General features: G+C 45.1%; 1 protein-coding gene across 1 annotated transcript in view; it reads right to left on the minus strand.

Annotated features, from left to right (window-relative positions):
- Positions 1-4,162: 4,162 nt before the first annotated feature.
- The window catches only part of nrsn1 (neurensin 1), a gene marked incomplete at both ends in the record, with an annotated part of 43,016 nt that continues 28,722 nt past the window's right edge, over positions 4,163-18,456 (minus strand). The window contains 2 exons of the mRNA XM_083638235.1: positions 4,163-4,266; positions 6,165-6,352. Coding sequence (XP_083494361.1) covers positions 4,163-4,266; positions 6,165-6,352 — 292 coding nt within the window. The remainder of the gene's footprint in view (positions 4,267-6,164; positions 6,353-18,456) is intronic.

An 18,456-nucleotide genomic window follows, 5' to 3' on the forward strand; every position in this document is an offset into this window, starting at 1 on the left:
GGTCGGTGGTTCGATCCCCGGCTCCTCCAGTCACCATGTCAAAGTGTCCTTGGGCAAGACACTGAGCCCCAAATTGCTCCCGATGGCTGTGCCAGCACCCTGTGTGGCAGCTTGCCGCCCTTGGTGTGTGAATGGGTGAATGTAGGCACATTGTAAAGCTCTTTGGATAAAAGCGCTATATGAATGCAGTCCATTTACCATATTATGAGCAGGTTTAATGATGTTGACGGATCTGCAGTGGGATATGAGCAGGTTTATAGATGTTGATGGAGCTATAGTGGGATATGAGCAGGTTGGTGTATAGAGAGAATAGCCAGGGAAAGGATGCAACCTTGGGGAGCTCCTGTGCTGAAATACAGAGGGTGAGATGTCACGTTGTTGATTTTTTACCTTCTGTTGTCTGTGCCTGAATAAGCTGTGGATCCCCAGTGACAGATGCATTTTTCTTTTTAAATCTAAATGTGTGCATTCGTTTTCTTTAGGCCTATTATTGGTCTCCAAACAGATGCATGTAACTCAAGACCCTGTTTTGTACAAAAAACTAGACTAGCCAACTAGATCATGATACATGACCGAAAGGGCCATCAGTCATTATCACGTAACATGATTCCTTTAATCTGGTGGAAGCATTTTTCAATCAAAGCTGAAATGACACAGACTATGGTTTTTAATGGACTTACCCTGCCGCCCCCCCCCCCCCCCCACCCCCTCATTCACTTAGATAGATAGAAGATAATAGAACTGGCCCCAAAGTCTGGGCCCAATTCGAAATGCTAACTTTGTGATGTGCAGGTTGTCTTATCCTTGTTGTTTAGGGTCCTTGGTTGAATCCACTGTTACATCAGAAGACCCTTGAGGGTAGAATCAGAGGAAGTGATGTCAAAACATGACAAAAAATATGATACATGGGTAACGTTTTGAGCAAAATAGCTTTGCAATTACAACCAACCCTTTTTTTTTGTCATGATGTTTGTGTTCTCTCTGGTCTACGTTGCCTAAGAAGCTGCTGAATTACCGCAGCCTTTACACTGCTCCAACACACATATTCTATAACATCTATATCTGGCTTTGGAATGAAGGGCTCAACTTTACTCCATCAAATCATAACGATAAAAAACAAAAAGTCATTACTCACAACATGGCACTACAACTCAACACTTAATCGACCACCGACTGCCCATTCCGACTACATTGTTCGTAACAGCTTATCTAACTTCTGGGTATGACTTTGTGTACATGTTTGCGGCTGAACTTTTTTTTTTTTTTTTTTTTTTACTTGTGTTGACTATTAAGAGTATTTTCAGTGTTCGTAGTTACAGTTTTGTGTTTGTGTTGTGTCTAAAATGAACAAACATGTTTAAAATGACATCACACATCTATAAAAAAAAAAAAAAAAAAGTAAAGGAAGAAAGAGGAGACAGAATAGAGTGCCAAAGTCGACGTCATTTCCTACTTCAGCATGGACACCAAGAGATTTCATCCGCCATTTATTTAGTAAAATGCTTATAAAAATAGTTGCACTTAGTCAAGCCAACCAATTCAGCTATATTTAGAAACAGGAGAGACCATAGAACATTTCACTCGGACCAAAACATAAAAAAACAGCCGATTTTTTGTGTGTGTGTGTGTGTGTGTGTGTGTGTGTGTGTGTGTTTTGGGGGGGGTCTGAGTGAAATGTTCTATGGTCTCTCCTGATTCTAAATATAGGTGAATCGCTTGGTTTGACCAAGTAAATCTATTTGACAGTATAAGGATTTTACAAAATATCTATGGGAAAATAGGTGGTGGATGAAACCTCTTGGTGCGTATGCCTAAACTGGAAGTGGGCGTGGCTTTGGCTCTATCGGGCGGATGTTGTGGGAGTGATGTGAAAAGGTCATCTTACATGATCATTATACATGTAGCAGGTTGAGATGAGGCTGGCGCCACTTACACAATGGCCTAGTGCTGTACCATTCTTCTAACAAAGTACAGTATAAACCAGTGTGTTCATATAAGTTGTGCACAAAAATGTGTGTCTGAGTGTGCCATGGTTTGAAATGGCACACAGATCTTACATAACACAATACAGAGACAAATAGGCACACAGATTTATAAGCAACATTTTCAAAATATAACCCCAAAAACCAACTATGGACAGAGTGACACAAATCCTAGGTAAAAAAAGAGAGAGAAAACTAATGCTCAATCAATACACTCTAACACAACTTTTTTTTAACATAATGATGCACTGACGGTGTGTAACATATTGTATCATTTCTTCATATTGAGTATGTTACATTATGTTCAACTTAGTATAGTTATTTTTTTCTTTTCTTTTCTTTGTTTTCTTTTGTGTGTGTGCAGGAAGGCAGTTACTGTATATCCAAACCATCTGTGGATACTGGCAGACAGACAGCTGTAATGAGTGTTATGGACTCAATAGTTATCACATAGTTGTGAGTCTCTTGGTGCACTCTGGGTGGCTGCAATTAAGAGAGAGAGAGAGAGAGAGAGATATCTTATCTCATCAAGCGAGTAAAAATGTATGTCCAAATGTGAGGATTTTCTAAATGATTGCCTTTTCATTCTGTGTGTTCTGTCTGAGTCAATTCACACACCTTTTGCTCCATCATTCTGTCTGCTCTCATCTATCGATCCTGTCTGGCCATTTAGCGGATTGCGAGGAGATTGAAGTCCGAGCAGACAGGAGAAAATGTCAGCACGAAATCTGCCCTTAAGGTCGCTTCCAATCTGCTCCAACATCCTATCAGCTCTGACGCCTGTGAGCTGTCGGCCACCTATCTGCATCTGGATCTCTTGGCTTGGCATCAGAAACACATCCCTATGCCATATGGATGTGTTTCTGATGGCCTAGGGCATCCGGGTAGTGCAGTGGTAGATTCCGGCCTCCCTACAGGCACAATTGGCCATGTCTGCGGGTGCGCACAGTGTAAATGGAAATGGAGGAACTACAATGACATAATCATGTCCTGTTTGTTTAGCAGCAATGGTCTTTTTGGTGTTTGTCTCTGTGTTTTTGGATGGCTGCAGGGATGCACGATGATAATCAGCATGTCATCGGTATCGGCCGGAAAAAGAAGAGCCATATCAGCATCGGACCGAAACGGAATTTTCTGCCGATAAAATTATGTTTTAATTATGCCCAAATGCTCGATGCTTGACTAAATGCTTGACTAGCGCTCAACGCCAAAGTAGGTTTCTTATTTTGCCCAGTGAATTTGCCAATTTGAAAAGCATTTGTCTGCATCTGTCAGTGGGCCACCACGATAAAAGTAGGCATGATAAGGGGACATTCACACCAAAAGCGTTTTTTTTCAGTCAGAACGCTATGAAAATCATGTTGAGAGCGCTTCCATTGTGCACAAAACACAGGGCACGGAGCGGTTTTTTTTCGCTCAGTTTGTTTTCCCCTGTAGTACAGTACAGATCAGAACACAACGACCACAAGGACGGTAGCCAGCTGGTTTTGTCTGTTTGATGTTGTTCACTGTCAACATGAAAGCCAGATTATTGCCAATTCTGGCAGCAGCCGAGGTTGAAAATCCCTCGGGAGGAGAAAAGGTAGGAGGAGTGAAAAAGACGATCAGGGCGCTTTTCCTCTAATGTTCAACTTTTTTCAGCTTTAAAACGCCCACAGCGCTCCGCCAAAAACAGCAGACGCCACCAGCGCTAAACGCCAGCTGCGTTCATTAAAAGAGGAGCACGTTTAGCGCGTCCTTACATACAGAATGAATTGCAGAAAGACGCTGGCAGCTCCAAAAACGCTTTTGGTCTGAATGTCCCGTAATGTGTTCATTCCACTTGCTGACACTTGATGTTCTCTGAAATTAGGTGAAGAAAAAAAGCGCACATATATCGGTATTGACATCAGCTATCGGCCAAAAGATATCCGTAAGACCTGCATGTGCTTTACTCCATGACTTTGAAGTTTGTCCAACTGATGTTCCCACAAAAGCTTAAACTTTCATAACCTTGCGGTAGGCTTTGAAACATGTCAAATCAAAGTTTAGCAGCACATAGAGATCAAAAACCATTACTACCCAGTAGGGGTGCACCGATCGATCGGCAAGCAATCTGTATCACACACACACACACACACACACACACACACATATACACACACGCAGGTCTTCACTTTATTCCTTCATCTGGACTGCTGTCAGGTCTCTGATTTCGTGCTCGCTGGCTGGATGTTCTGGACTTTGGAAAGCGTGACCGGCACCTTGCCCTCTCCGGGGGTTGGTGCTCTCGTTATGGGGTTACCTGTGATGACAGCAATATTGCTATGTATGTTGCAGCACTAAGCATATGAGTGGTATTTAATGAATTGCTACTCTATTGTTTAGTAGATAGGGGTAACACTTTATCTGCATGCCATGATACATTATTTAAAAGTCCAATCCGTAAGTTTGGGGGGGAAATAAATGTTCACAAACTTTTTTTTTTATTACCACTGAGTGAATGCTCCATTACGTAACTTGAAAAATGAGCCCACCCGCGTCTCTCTGCGTTCACCCATTCCAAAGCTATCGCTGGAGGATTCTGCTCCTCACGGGTAGAGATTTCCCGGAAAATTTGGCTGATCTGACATTCTGCGCATTGACGAGCCTGCCTCTTGTACTGGCTCGGCTCCGGGCCGGAAATACACCAATGAAGAAGAAGGCTAACACAGGCGGGCGTTACGTTCACTAGCTAATGCAGTCAATTAATGAATGTGAGCAAACAACCAACGACACAGAGTCCAGTAAAAAGTCCACACAGAAAAAGAAAGAAAGAAAGAAAGAAAGATTTATCTAGTGAAGCCCGTCAGGCCAAACAGCAGCAATGTGACTGATGTCGGAGGGAGGGGGGGATACTAGTCGGGGCTCTGTTTTCGGTTCATGGAGGGACCTTGTTGTATTAGCTGCTGTGATAATGTGGTTTTCGCCGGGTATAGGTAATGTTAGCTGCTTGCTAACGCGGAGCTAATGTATTTACCACCCAGTCAGAAGCTCCGCTAATAACATTACCGTCTTGTGTGGATAATGTAATGTAAAATATGCCTAACCTTACTACCGTTATGCTTATGGTCATGGAACATTGTTTGACTGGCTGCAGTAACAGATCTGTTCCGTTTGGTCGCGTCAAGCTAACACCAGCACATTAGGGTTAGCTTGTTGTGTTAGCTGCTGTGAGGCTGCCTATTATAACGGTAGCTTGATGCTAAATGCGGCTAACTAATATAGATACCGTAAAACTTCCAATAGTAGCCGATTCCCCAATTTAGCATAATAAGCGCCTAATAAGCCTATGGGATTTTTGAATGGGTTTTTGGCGCGATGCTTCAAATAAGGTCTCTGGGCAACGCAAGCTTAATCAAACGCGAACCACTGTTCAGCGGGATAATCTTCACACATGAAGACCACTTTTATGAGTGTTTAAGCTTTTACGTGCCGTTAAAAGGGCGGCTAGCTAGCAAACGGCTAAATGAGACTACACTGTTGAGTCGACGGGGATATTATACGTCAATAACATCATCACTTCAAAGGACAACACGGAAATTCTCTTTCCCTCACCTGGTTCAGCCCGGGGTAATCAGTGCACAGCAGTGCACTGATTTTGCCTGCAAAAGGGTTAAAGTGGGATTTGGCAGGTGATTTTGAAAAGAAAATGCACATGCACTTCCTACCATTCTCCAAACAGTGAACAATGCAATGCAATTTTCTTTGTTTTTAGCTAGATTGAATTCAAATTAGCCTTGGTTTGAAATCTCGCAGGCTGGGGTAGTGGTGCATCACCCAAATCACATTATAATGTTGCTGTTATAATGTGTTAGCTCAAATGTTAACCGTTTCATGTATGTGGATGGAGTATGCTAACGCCAATGGCGGCCCACCTGCAGTACCTCACGGCCCACACTTTCGGGAATCACTGAAACTAACAACTAGTAAATGCTTCCTAACTCCTTTATTCATGTGGGGAGCAAGGGTTTTTATATTAAGTATTTCCTTAAATAATGCTTCATAGCGTGCAGTTATTATAAAGTGTTACCGCACTGTATAGATGTTATACAGTATGCTTGCTTTAATTATGCTAATCCTTGCCCTTACTGTACAATTGATTGCCTTAAAATGCTTTAATAATTCATTCCACTGAGGTGTTATGAGAGGTTGAAACCTCACCGACTGTCGCGTGCAGATCGGCCAGCCTCTCCCTGAACTTGTGCTGCAGGTACAGCTCTTCTTTGGAGTAGCTCTTGGCGAAGGCAGACAGCAGCAGCCCCGTGGCCATGGAGGTGCCCCCCACACAGAACAGCACGGCCCCAGTCAGCTTGCACACGTCCAGCGCACGGTTCAAACTCACAGCGTGGCTGTCAAAGAAGAGGGCAATTGATCAGTGTCAGTTCAACAATGGCTACTGCTTTACCTACTGCATGCCGTCGTTGTCGGGCAGAAACCTATCTCCAAAAAAGTGATTTTTCACAAATAGGGAAACAAATTCAGATTTTAACATAGTGTAGTAGTAATAATAACATCAATAACCAGTAATATAACATATGTTGCTGGTCCAAACTATACCTGAAACTTTGGCAGGTTACTTTTGGGTACGCACTAAATCTATTTATGAAAAAAGAAAATAAATAAAATTGACGAATTTGGGGATACAAGGTTTCCGCCCAACAGCGACGATGTGTGTTTCGTTATGATTATCATGCAGGCAAGGTTGTGATTTCAGATACAATAGAATGCGGTAAAGACTCTGACCACAATTAAACCTCCCATATTCTATTACACTTGTCAGAGTTTTATTTTGTGTGTGTGTGTGTGTGTGTGTGTGTGTGTGTGTGTGTGTGTGTGTGTGTGTGTGTGTGTGTGGCCGACGTGCAGAGGACGGAGGAAAGCCGCGGCGCAGCCGGAACGCTGTGCAGACGGGCCTGGTGCGAACAAGGTGTAAGGCTCATTGATATTAATGACCCCTCTGTTCTGATTGGCTAACTGTTTCATGAGTGAAACATGAGACACCGCAGCCCGGTGGCTACAGGTAGGGAAAACTCTCTGGTGATAAACAATGACAACTGCTTTGAAAAATACACTTTGCAGTCTATTACCATCTTCTATCTGATAGAAGTTCAAAATCACCTACCAAATCAAACTTTAACCCCTGTGCAGGCAAATATGTCTAATGAGTAAGGGAGAGAAAATGTTGGCAATCTGGCTTTTGGGTATTTTTGCAGAAATGTTTTATATGGATTATTAATTTGCCATATGCCCAAGTTCACTGCTCTGTTAACTCATTCAGGGCCAGTTTAGGACTGCCAATATTTAGCACAGGCCAAAGATTTTCATAATTGTTGGTCATCTTTCAAGACCCACAGTAAATTATCTATTAGCACCAGAGTGATTTGCAATACCTCAAAATGAAGATGTACGTCTCTGGGTTCACCAGGAAAAAAAAAGTGAGCTTTTAGCATGTTCTGTACTCTACTTATAGCCATTTATATACACCCTGTTTTCACCCAAAAGGTCTCTTTGAGAAGAGAAACAGGAGAAAAATGCATTTTTGTAAAGAAGACAATCTCAGTCAGATCTCGCTCTCAATTCTTTTATTTTGAACTGTATTGACATCAGACATGTAAATACTATTCGTTATGATACAAATGACAAAAAAAAGGCTTTTGTTGCCATGGATGAGCAGCTCCAAGAACAACTCCGGTCATACCAGATCAAATTCAAGCTCAATCCTCCTAATGCTCCACACTTCGGAGGTGCATGGGAGCGTGAGATCCGGTCAACCAAAGCAGCCCTTCAGGTAGTGGTCAAAGGTCTAACCGTTTCGGAGGACTTCCTGTTGACGCTACTAATAGAGGTTGAAGGCATCCTTAATACCAAGCCCCTGGGTTACGTGTCATCGGATGTGGCCGATCCAGACCCCGTAACCCCCAATATGCTCCTCATGGGGCGGCGGGATGCCTCTCTACCTCAAGCGATCTATGCCCCGGAACCACTCACCATGCGCCGCTGGCGTCACTGCCAAATCGTGGCCGACCATTTCTGGGCGCAGTTCATCAGACGCTATCTTCCCACTCTACAGGAGCGCAGAAAATGGAAGGTACCTGTGGAAGACTTGGCAGAGGACAAGGTGGTCATGATCATAGACCCTCAATTGCCTCGAGCTCTTTGGCCCGTGGGGCGGATCACCAAGATAATCCGGAGTAGAGACCAACGGGTCCGTACTGCTGAGGTCATGGTAAAGGGCAAAACCTACCTGAGGCCTGTAGCGAGGCTGATCCAGTTGCCAGCTATTCCGGAAGATGACAACTCTGCTGTGGCACCACCTCGACCTTGACTAACATCTTAGCCAGCTAATCTGGGGGCGGCTGTGAAGAATTCATCCATTCAGTCTGCTTTCTCCGCGGCTATCCAATGCGCATCAGCGCTGATTGCCCATCTCCCGCGGCTATCCAGTGCGCGTCAGCGCTGATTGCCCTTCTCCCGCGGCTCTCCAATGCGCACCCGCGCAATCCAGGTGTCATAAGGTGCTTGGATACGCGGGGGCGCGCGTAACACACCCTGAATGGAGAGGAGGAGGCTGCCGCGCTGTGTTTGCGCGCCCCCTCAAATCCCTTTGTTTGATCTGATTGTCATGCGTTCTTGTAAACGTAAGTTTGTTTATTCATTTATCAAGTCCCACTAAACGTTTAACACTGCACTATATCCTGCCGTCTGGTATTATCAGTTGCACGTCGGCATTTCCTTCACAGATTGGGTTGGTGTTGGTTTGTTTGTTACACAGAACATTTCATGATATCCTCTGTTGATTGTCTCTCAGTACCTGTTTATTGTTTCTTAATCATGTCGTTCATTTTCCATTGTTTTTCAGAAACCATGTTAACCATCAGTCAAAGCAACAGCAATATGTAGCCTATTTGTCCTGTCTGCCTGCTCTGTAACCCCCTGCCAGAAAACATTATACAATACAATCATTGATGTTACACCTGGACTCTGCCTGGATTTATTTGCATGTATGTGATGCAGTATTGATGACACAGTGAGTGGGGAACAACTATCACACCAGAGGAAATCGTTTTTAATATATATACAGTATATATACACATGAAGTGCTTTTTTTACATTCAACAATGCAGTTTACTCAGTGTGAGTGTGAATGTGTGTGCGCGGGGCCCATGTGTGTCTCTTTAGATTACATTTCGTCATTTAGCAGACACTTTTATCCAAAGCGACTTACAATGTCACATTGTCAACATTAGTGGAATCAACTGTGGAACATCATCTACACAGATACACCCTTGCAGCAGTAGAGTAAAACATCAATGTTTTTTTTGTTTTTTGTTTTTTTGGGGGGGGGGGGGGGAGATGCTACATCAAAAGGGTTAGTTCAGGAGGGACTCAAGTGGAGCTTGAAAAGGTGAGGTTTTTTTTCAAAGGTGGACTCACTGAAAACTAAAATAAAAAGTTGAGAAAAGAAAAGGAGTTTTCAATCTTCGGCGAAAGATGGGCAGGGATTCGGCCGTCCTGACCTCAGTGGGGAGTTCGTTCTACCACTGAGGGGAATTTACTCTATGTCACAATATATCGTCCCACAATATATCGCGATATCAAAACGTGACAATATGTATCGTTGAGATGAAATCTCATATCGCGAGAAAAATAAGCTGAACATGGTGGCACTGATCTGCATCTGATTGCATGCTCGCTCTCCTTTTCATTGCTTTGTTTGAACAGACGAGGGACGTTACAGACACTGAGGATGAAAATGGTGAAATTACTCAAATTAGCGTGAAGGATGCCCCCTCAACTTACAAATCGATCGCAAAAAAATCGTCCTGACCTCAGTGGGGAGTTCGTTCTACCACTGAGGGGAATTTACTCTTTATGTCACAATATATCGTCCCACAATATATCGCGATATCAAAACGTGACAATATGTATCGTTGAGATGAAATCTCATATCGCGAGAAAAATAAGCTGAACATGGTGGCACTGATCTGCATCTGATTGCATGCTCGCTCTCCTTTTCATTGCTTTGTTTGAACAGACGAGGGACGTTACAGACACGGAGGATGAAAATGGTGAAATTACTCAAATTAGCGTGAAAGATGCCCCCTCAAATTACAAATCGATCGCAAAAAATATCGTATCGTATTGTTATCGTGAACCCAATATCGTCTATTGTATCGTATCGTGAACCTAGTGTATCGTGACACCCCTAGTCTTTATAGTTCAGAGTGTCATGGTAGACCTCAAAGCAGGGGACCCTGCACAAGGGGATGCGGCAGAAGTTACACTGGAAACGTGTCTCCTTTCTGTTGTTGTTGGCCATACACACCTTGCATCGCTTTGCTGGGTTGTCATTGTTGGGGGTGGGGTCATTCCTGACAGGGAAATGCTTTGCCAGGTTGGCAGACAGCCTACTCGGACGGTCAGCATATGGCGCTCTATGGCGCTTTGTGGCAGTGGTCCACGCCTCAATCAAAGACTCCTGGAATGCATACATGGTCTGTACTGTGCCCTGTGGGTTTTTAGCTCTGTACAGGACGAAGGCGTTGTGGAGGCAGATTTGGAACATGTACATGACAAATTTAGTTGTCCATTTATAGGACTTTCTGATGAACGGATAGTACGAAATCATTTGATCCAGCCTATCAACACCGTTCATAGACTGGTTGTACTCTATCACACAGACAGGCTTCTCCTTCACCACCTTCCCCCTCACACCTTTCTTCCACGTCATGACCTGTCTCATCTCGTTCTGGTGAAATGTGGATACCATTCTCACAACATTTGTGTCCCGCCATGCCAAGCACAGAACCCGGTCAGTGTGGAAGGCAATTCTGCCCCCTGGTTGCAGGGTGGCCTTCTCAGCATGGTGTACAGCTGGTGGTTCTCCTCTATGCTTTCGCAGTGTGCCACATACATGTGTCCCCAGATCTAGCAGGATATCACACATGTTTACAGAATTGTAGAAGTTATCCATGTACAGTTTGTAGCCCTGCTGTTCCAGCCCCAACAGGAGACCACACACTGTATCTACAAGAGATTTACCGTCTCCACAATAAGGCATCAAATTATAACAAAATCCTGTCTGGGACTCACATAACACATAACTTTTGATCCCGTAACGCACAGGTTTCTGTGGGTTAAAAACTTTAAAACTCAATCTACCTCTCCACAGTAAAGTTCCTTCATCTATTGAGATGTTCTGGCCTGGCTGGTAGAGTTCCTGGAACTTGTTCACTAGCATGTCTAAGACTGGGCGGACTTTATGCAACCTGTCATCATTGTTTCTCACTGCTGTGTTGTCAGTAAAATGCAGGAAACGCAGTATGATCTGGAACCTGTTTCGGGACATTGTCTTTCCAAAATAGGGGGTCTCCAGCACCTCGTTCGTGGACCAGTAACTCTCCAGGTCAGGCTTTCCAATGAGCCCAGTCAGGAAGAGGAGCCCTAGGAAGGCCTTCAGTTCAGCAATGTCAACAGGATTCCATGCATCGAGCCTGACACTCGTTGCGCCAGCCTCCATTGTCTGCTGTGCATATAGGTTGGTCTGGTCCACAACATACTGCAGCAGCTCTTCAGTCAGGATGAGTTCCAGGAAGTCGACCGGCTTGTCCGACTCCAGCGCAGCAGCACTGTTGAGCAGGCCAGGAACAGCAGTGAACGGGATGTCCTGTGGCTCCCACGGCACTTCATCCATGCAGTACCATTGCTGCTCTGGATACAGGATAGGTGTTATAAAAATATAGAAATACAAATACATTACTATAGCACACTCACACACACACAAGCTTGTAGATCAGCTATATTGGGCAAAGAGGGAAAATGAACATACCTTTGGTGTCTTTCTTTTTCCCCTTCTTGGGTTGCTGTCCCTCCATTGGCTCTCCATCTGCACCACGGCTTGTAAATAAAGAAATACATACATTACAATACAATTTACAACACACACACAACATGTATAATTGTGAGCTTGTAGATCAGCCATTTTGGACAAAGACACAAAAGAGGGAAACAAGATCTTACCTTTTGATCTAGGTTGTTTTTTCTTTGATGTGGGCTCACTGGGTTCTGCAACAATCAGCTCCTCATCTGAAATAAAAGCAACATATCCTCAGTAAACTATATACGGTAATCACATTTAGTACAGAGAGACAGTGTAGTGTCTCAGTAAACTATATAATCACATTTAGTACAGAGAGACAGTGTAGTGTCTCAGTAAACTATATAATCACATTTAGTACAGAGAGACAGTGTAGTGTCTCAGTAAACTATATAATCACATTTAGTACAGAGAGACAGTGTAGTGTCTCAGTAAACTATATAATCACATTTAGTACAGAGACAGTGTGGTGTACTAGTGTCTCAGTAAACTACACGATCAGTAGTCACACACACACACACACACACACACAAACAAACACACACACACACACACACACACACACACTGATGACATCATCACTGGGACTTTGTGCGTGAAGCTGGTACTGTCTGTACAATATGCATATATATCAACAACAAAATTACTCCTTACCGCGATCATCGGGGTCCTGTCGCATTGGGGTCCAGTCTTCTTCGCCCTCGACATTGACAACTGGTGGTGTGACCATCTCCTCTTCAGAGGAATGGGCGCTTGATGGCTGAGAGTCAAAGTCACTTTCCATGTAATCCCGGGGCGTCTTTGCACGGCGCAAATGCGCCCTGGAAAATGGCTCCTCCTGGGGAATCATGTCTGTTGTTGTGTTGCCCTCGATCTCCTCCTCGTCAGAAAGTTCTGACTCTGTCTCGTCTCGCAAATGCGCCCTGGAAAATGGCTCCTCCTGGGGAATCCTGTCTGTCGCTGTGTTCTCCTCCTCGTCAGAAAGTTCTGACTCTGTCTCGTCTCGTTCGGGCTGGGACACAGGAACGGGGTTGGCTTTGGGACCAGGCGCTGGAACCGGATCGATGGTGGTCACGGGTGTGACAACCGCAAACATCTCATCCAGTGTCCGCTGCCCAGCAGCAAGGCCAGCAGCAAGGCGAACAGCTCGGGCACCGCCACGCCGAGGGGCGATGCGGTGTTTGGTCTTTCCTTTTGCCTTCACCATGACTGACTACGACTACGACTACTACAACTAACTAACTAAACTATACTACAGACTATACTACAACTAACTAACGCTAACTAAACTGACGACTATAGGCTACTAGCTACTGTAATCTCTTCAACTTCAACTTCAACTCAACTCAGCACACTGTCACAACCGTACACAATGGCGTCTCTTTCCTACTCTGCAAAGAGGCAGCGTTTCTCACGGCTTTTGTCTTCTTGCCTCCTCCCCCATTTAAAAAAAACAGCTGCGGTATGTGTTTGATCGCGTGCTGTCGGCTACCCTTTGAAGGCAGGGACCTGTGTCTGTGTCACAGGCTGGGCAAGTGTTCGCTGCAGGCACTGCACCAATAAAAACAAAAACACGTCAAACACGTCATTGGCGGGGAGGGCTATTTCTGATAACACGTCAAAGACGTCATTGGCGGTGAATGAGTTAAGATACACACTCACCGGACAGTACACCTGTCCAGTGGCAGCTAGTTGACACCATATGGGGGGGAGTGGAGGGGGGGGTTGATCGGGCCAACGAATTGAATCTGTTTTTCAATAGATTTGATACGGCTGGCCCGGGGGCCCCCTCCCCCGACTCCCCTGACTGCAGTATACAAACAGCAGCCCCCGCCACACGGCTCTCCCCCCCCCTCTCTCTCCCTCTGGCCCCGGCTGATGGCCCACCTCCCCCCCCCACCCTCATCCTCCAGGCCATACCCCGACACCCAGTGACGAGGCCATACCCCCCCTCCCCCCCCCCGAAGGGCTTCAGAGCTGATGATGCCACTCCCCCCCCACCCACGCTGACCATCACAGCTGACCAGGTGAGTAATCAGCTGTTGAGACTACACACAAGGAAAGCAGCCGGCCCGGATGGCGTCAGCCCCATGGTGCTCAAAGCCTGTGCCCCCCAGCTGTGTGATGTGCTACAGCTGATCTTCAATAAGAGCCTGAGTCTCCAAAAGGTCCCCGTGATGTGGAAAATGTCCTGTATCGTTCCTGTACCGAAAAAGCCAAGACCCAGTGGCTCCAACGACTACAGGCCGCTAGCTTTGACGTCCCACATCATGAAAAGCCTGGAGAAACTCGTCCTGGAGCAGCTCAGGCCTATGGTCAAACCATCCCTTGACCCCCTCCAGTTCGCCTACCAGCCCCGACTGGGAGTGGAGGATGCGGTCATCTACCTGACCAACCGCGCCTACGCCCACCTTGACAACCCGGCCAGCACTGTGAGAGTCATGTTCTTTGACTTCTCCAGTGCTTTCAACACCATCAGGCCGGCTCTACTGGGTGAGAAGCTGACGGCGATGCGAGTGGATGCCCCCCTGGTGGCCTGGATTGTGGACTACCTGTCTGGCAGACCACAGTATGTGCGGCTGCAAAACTGTGTGTCAGACAGAGTGGTCAGCAATATGGGAGCACCACAGGGGACGGTCTTCTCTCCCTTCTTCTTCACCATCTACACCACGGACTTCACCTACCAGACAGAGTCTTGCCACCTTCAGAAGTTCTCTGATGACTCTGCGATAGTGGGATGTATCAAAGATGGTGACGATGAGGAATATCGGGATGTGGTGGCCAACTTTGTCACATGGTGTGAGCTGAACCACCTGCAGCTCAACGTGTCAAAGACAAAGGAGCTGGTGGTGGACCTGAGGAGGGTCAAGGCTCCGGTGACCCCTATTTCAATCCACGGGGTCAGTGTTGACATAGTGGAGGATTACAAGTACCTTGGAGTGTACATTGACAATAAACTAGACTGGGCTAAGAACTCTGATGCACTCTACAAGAAGGGGCAAAGCCGTCTCTACTTTCTGAGACGGCTGAGGTCCTTCAACGTCTGCCGGACCATGCTCAGGATGTTCTATGAGTCGGTAGTGGCTAGTGCCTTCCTGTATGCTATTGTGTGCTGGGGCAGCAGGCTGAAGGCAGCGGATGCCAACAGACTCAACAAACTGATCCGTAAGGCCAGGGACATTGTGGGGCTGGATCTGGGCTCTCTGACTGCGGTGTCAGAGAAGAGAATGTTGTCCAGGCTACGCTCCATCATGAACAATGACTCGCACCCACTCCACGGCGTGCTAGTCAAACACAGGAGTACGTTCAGTGAGAGACTGATTCCACCTAGATGCAATACGGAGAGGCACAGGAAATCATTCCTGCCTGTGGCCATTGGTCTATTTAATGCCTCTCTTAAAAGAACCTCGGAGACGCTCAGTCTCCCTGAGACTGAGCCAGCCGATAGGTTAACTGAGCATGGCTGAGCCACGTGTAACGTATAGGGCAAGCCGACTTAATATAAGGCCAGGGTGCAATAATGATAATTGACACGGAATGTATACTTACTCTACGAATTGTATTTTGCTACTGACATTCTACTTATTTTTTGCTTCTATCGCATTTACTAGTTATTCTATGCTATGTTGTGTTTTTCTGCTTATTTGCTTATATTGCATTTACTACTGTCTATTTTATGCTATGTGTTCTGTGAGCGAGCTACTGTAACTTGTCCCAATTTCCCCCCGGGGATCATTAAAGTCTTTCTGATTCTTTACTTTACTTTACTTTTACTTTATTGAAATTTAGCAGACGCCTTTATCCAAAGCGACATACAACCAGGATTACAACACAGTACAGCAATAAGAAAATTACATAACAGTTTTAGCGAACAAATGTAAAAACAGCAATTTAAACTAGAATGTCTACATTTCCTACCGAAAATGTAATTGTGCTTGCCGTCCTCGCCATGCACCGCCTGCCTTGCAAGGTCCCTGCCCATGCAGCTCGGGGGACTAAGTAGTTATGGGTGTGTTAATTTCAAAGGACTCTTACACCCAAATACTACAGTACTTACAGTTTTAAAGGTGTATTACACCCAAATACTATATAATGTGAAAATTGTCAACGACGCTATTAGCAAAAATGTGCCTGAATTCTTTGGGAAGTATTTTGGCCATATCTCGGGAACGGAAGCAGCTACAGACACGGGACTGGCGGCATTGGAAAGCTCGTCAAATTTTACATCTAGTAGAAGGTGCGTTGAAGTTACGAAATCAACGATGGGAGCGCTGAGCAATGTACCCTTTTTTACATGAAATAGTTACATCAGATGCTCATAACTCCTAGGAAAATGCCTTAAATTGCATGAAACTTTGTGCGTGAAGACATCTCCCGACCTATATTCTTCGGTTTAAAATTGGTAAAATTTGGAGAAAAAAAAAAAAAGTTTTTTTGGACGTTGTTTTTTGGCCATATCTCGGGAACAGAAGCAGCTACAGACACGGGACTGATGCCGTTGGAAAGCTCGTCGAATTTTACATCTGGTAGAAGGTGCCTTGAAGTTACGAAATCAACGATGGGGGCGCTGAGCAATGTACCCTTTTTTACATGAAATAGTTACAACATCAGATGCTCATAACTCCTAGGAAAATGGCTTAAACTGCATGAAACTTTGTGCGTGAAGACATCTCCCGACATATATACTTCGGTTTAAAATTGGTGCAATTTGGAGCAAAAAAAAAAAAAAAAAAATTTGGACGTTGTTTTTTGGCCATATCTCGGGGACGGAAGCAGCTACAGACACGGGACTGACGCCGTTGGAAAGCTCGTCGAATTTTACATCTAGTAGAAGGTGCCTTGAAGTTAGGAAATCAACGATTGGGGTGCTGAGCAATGTACCCATTTTTTACACAAAGCACCCCTACAGGTCAGTGGCAGCAACTGACCTGTGGGGAAAATGGACTGATAATAGTCCCTGGTCACCAAAGTAATGTTACCCTTTTAGTTTTGTTACAGAGTTGCTGATCGGTTGTCATGTATCCAGTCAGCCAGAGAAGCTGCTTGGGTAGCATGCTAACTAACGCCTAATGCTACCATTAGCTCAATTAGCTTGTTGCAACTAGTCCCAAACATTGATGAACAGTGTGTCCTAACACCAGAGGGACAAGGTGTTTGTTTTGGCTGGCTGAGGTTAGCCTATAAGGCACAGTTGTTGTGGCTAACAGCCTCCATTCACACTAGGCTATTCACACTAGGCTATCTCTTCCATTATGTTTTCAAACCCAGCTGGCTCTATATAATGAACAACCACAAAGTGGTGACACTTACCCATGGGTTCCGTTCATTGTTTTCTGGACATGTTTCCATACTATAGTAACACAGCAGCTAACAGAACAGACAGGCCTCCCATGCCATACATGAACACAACAGGTTTCCTGCAGGCAGCTGTCAGGGCTGTGAGGGGGCGGGCTCTGGTCGGCCCTGTGAATTTTTTTATTGGTTGGCGACAAGTGACCTAGAAAATCCAAGGAACTCTGATTCACTCTGATTTGCCCTCTCCTGGGGCTCCCACTTGCACCAGGGAGGGAGAGGAATGACTGTAGTAAGTGATGTCATACTTTTACAGATGGAGGAATGACTGTAGTATTTCATACTTTTTTTGTCTACATCATTCTCTCTACCCAAGATGCAACACTGCTGCTCAGAGTTGCTCTTAAGCTCTATTTATCTGGTCAAATCTCACCGGATTCCTGTTTCCAGTACACTTTTAGCATTTGGTTTTTAACAGAGAAGAGTTGGAGCTGCTGAAAACATACAGTATGCAAATGAGAGGGAGACCATGAGTGATATACCCACTGTGATACAAGTATAGGTGTGTCTGATATCTACATAATAGCGTGCGTGCGTCATACAAGAAGGAAGGCTGGCCATAATGACAATGAATCCGCACTTCCTGCCGCCCTTCAAAATAAAACAATTTCGAAGGGACAGGCACTGAATGCTGCTATAGCGCCCCCTAAAGGCTAAATGACAAAATACTTCTGATATAGGCTCAGAGTACATCCCTCCACACCTGTACCAAGTTTGGTTAGCATCGGACGATTTTTGTGAAATAGGCCCCACCCACAGAAGATTGGAAGTGGATTATATCGCAATGGTGTGTTTTTTTTTTTAACTTCCAAATCAGTGTTGTGCAGGACACTCCCAACATGATGTGTGCATTGGTTTGGTGAAGATTGGACAAAATTTCAAGGAGAAATGGCAAAAAAACTGTTTTGGACAAAATGCAAAATGGCCGAAAATCTAGTCAGACGGAAATGGGCGTGGCCTAGTTGAGTAGATGCGGGAGGACCCAAGGAATCCAGGGAAAAAAGAAGTTTGATGATAGACCCTACGGTTCAAAAGTTATGGACCAAAAGGTAAGGAGGGCTGTTATAGCGCCACCATATGGTCAATTGGTGCAATTTTTTCGGGGATAGTAAAAGACCCCTCAGTGCACCTCCCTACCAAGTTTCGTAGCTCTAGCTGTTATGGTTTCTGAATGACAGCTAATTTACTGCAAGATTTTGCAAGATTTTTCCAAACCCCATGCAA

This window comes from Poromitra crassiceps (genome assembly GCF_964638095.1).
Source record: "Poromitra crassiceps genome assembly, chromosome: 1".
NCBI lineage: Eukaryota > Metazoa > Chordata > Actinopteri > Beryciformes > Melamphaidae > Poromitra > Poromitra crassiceps.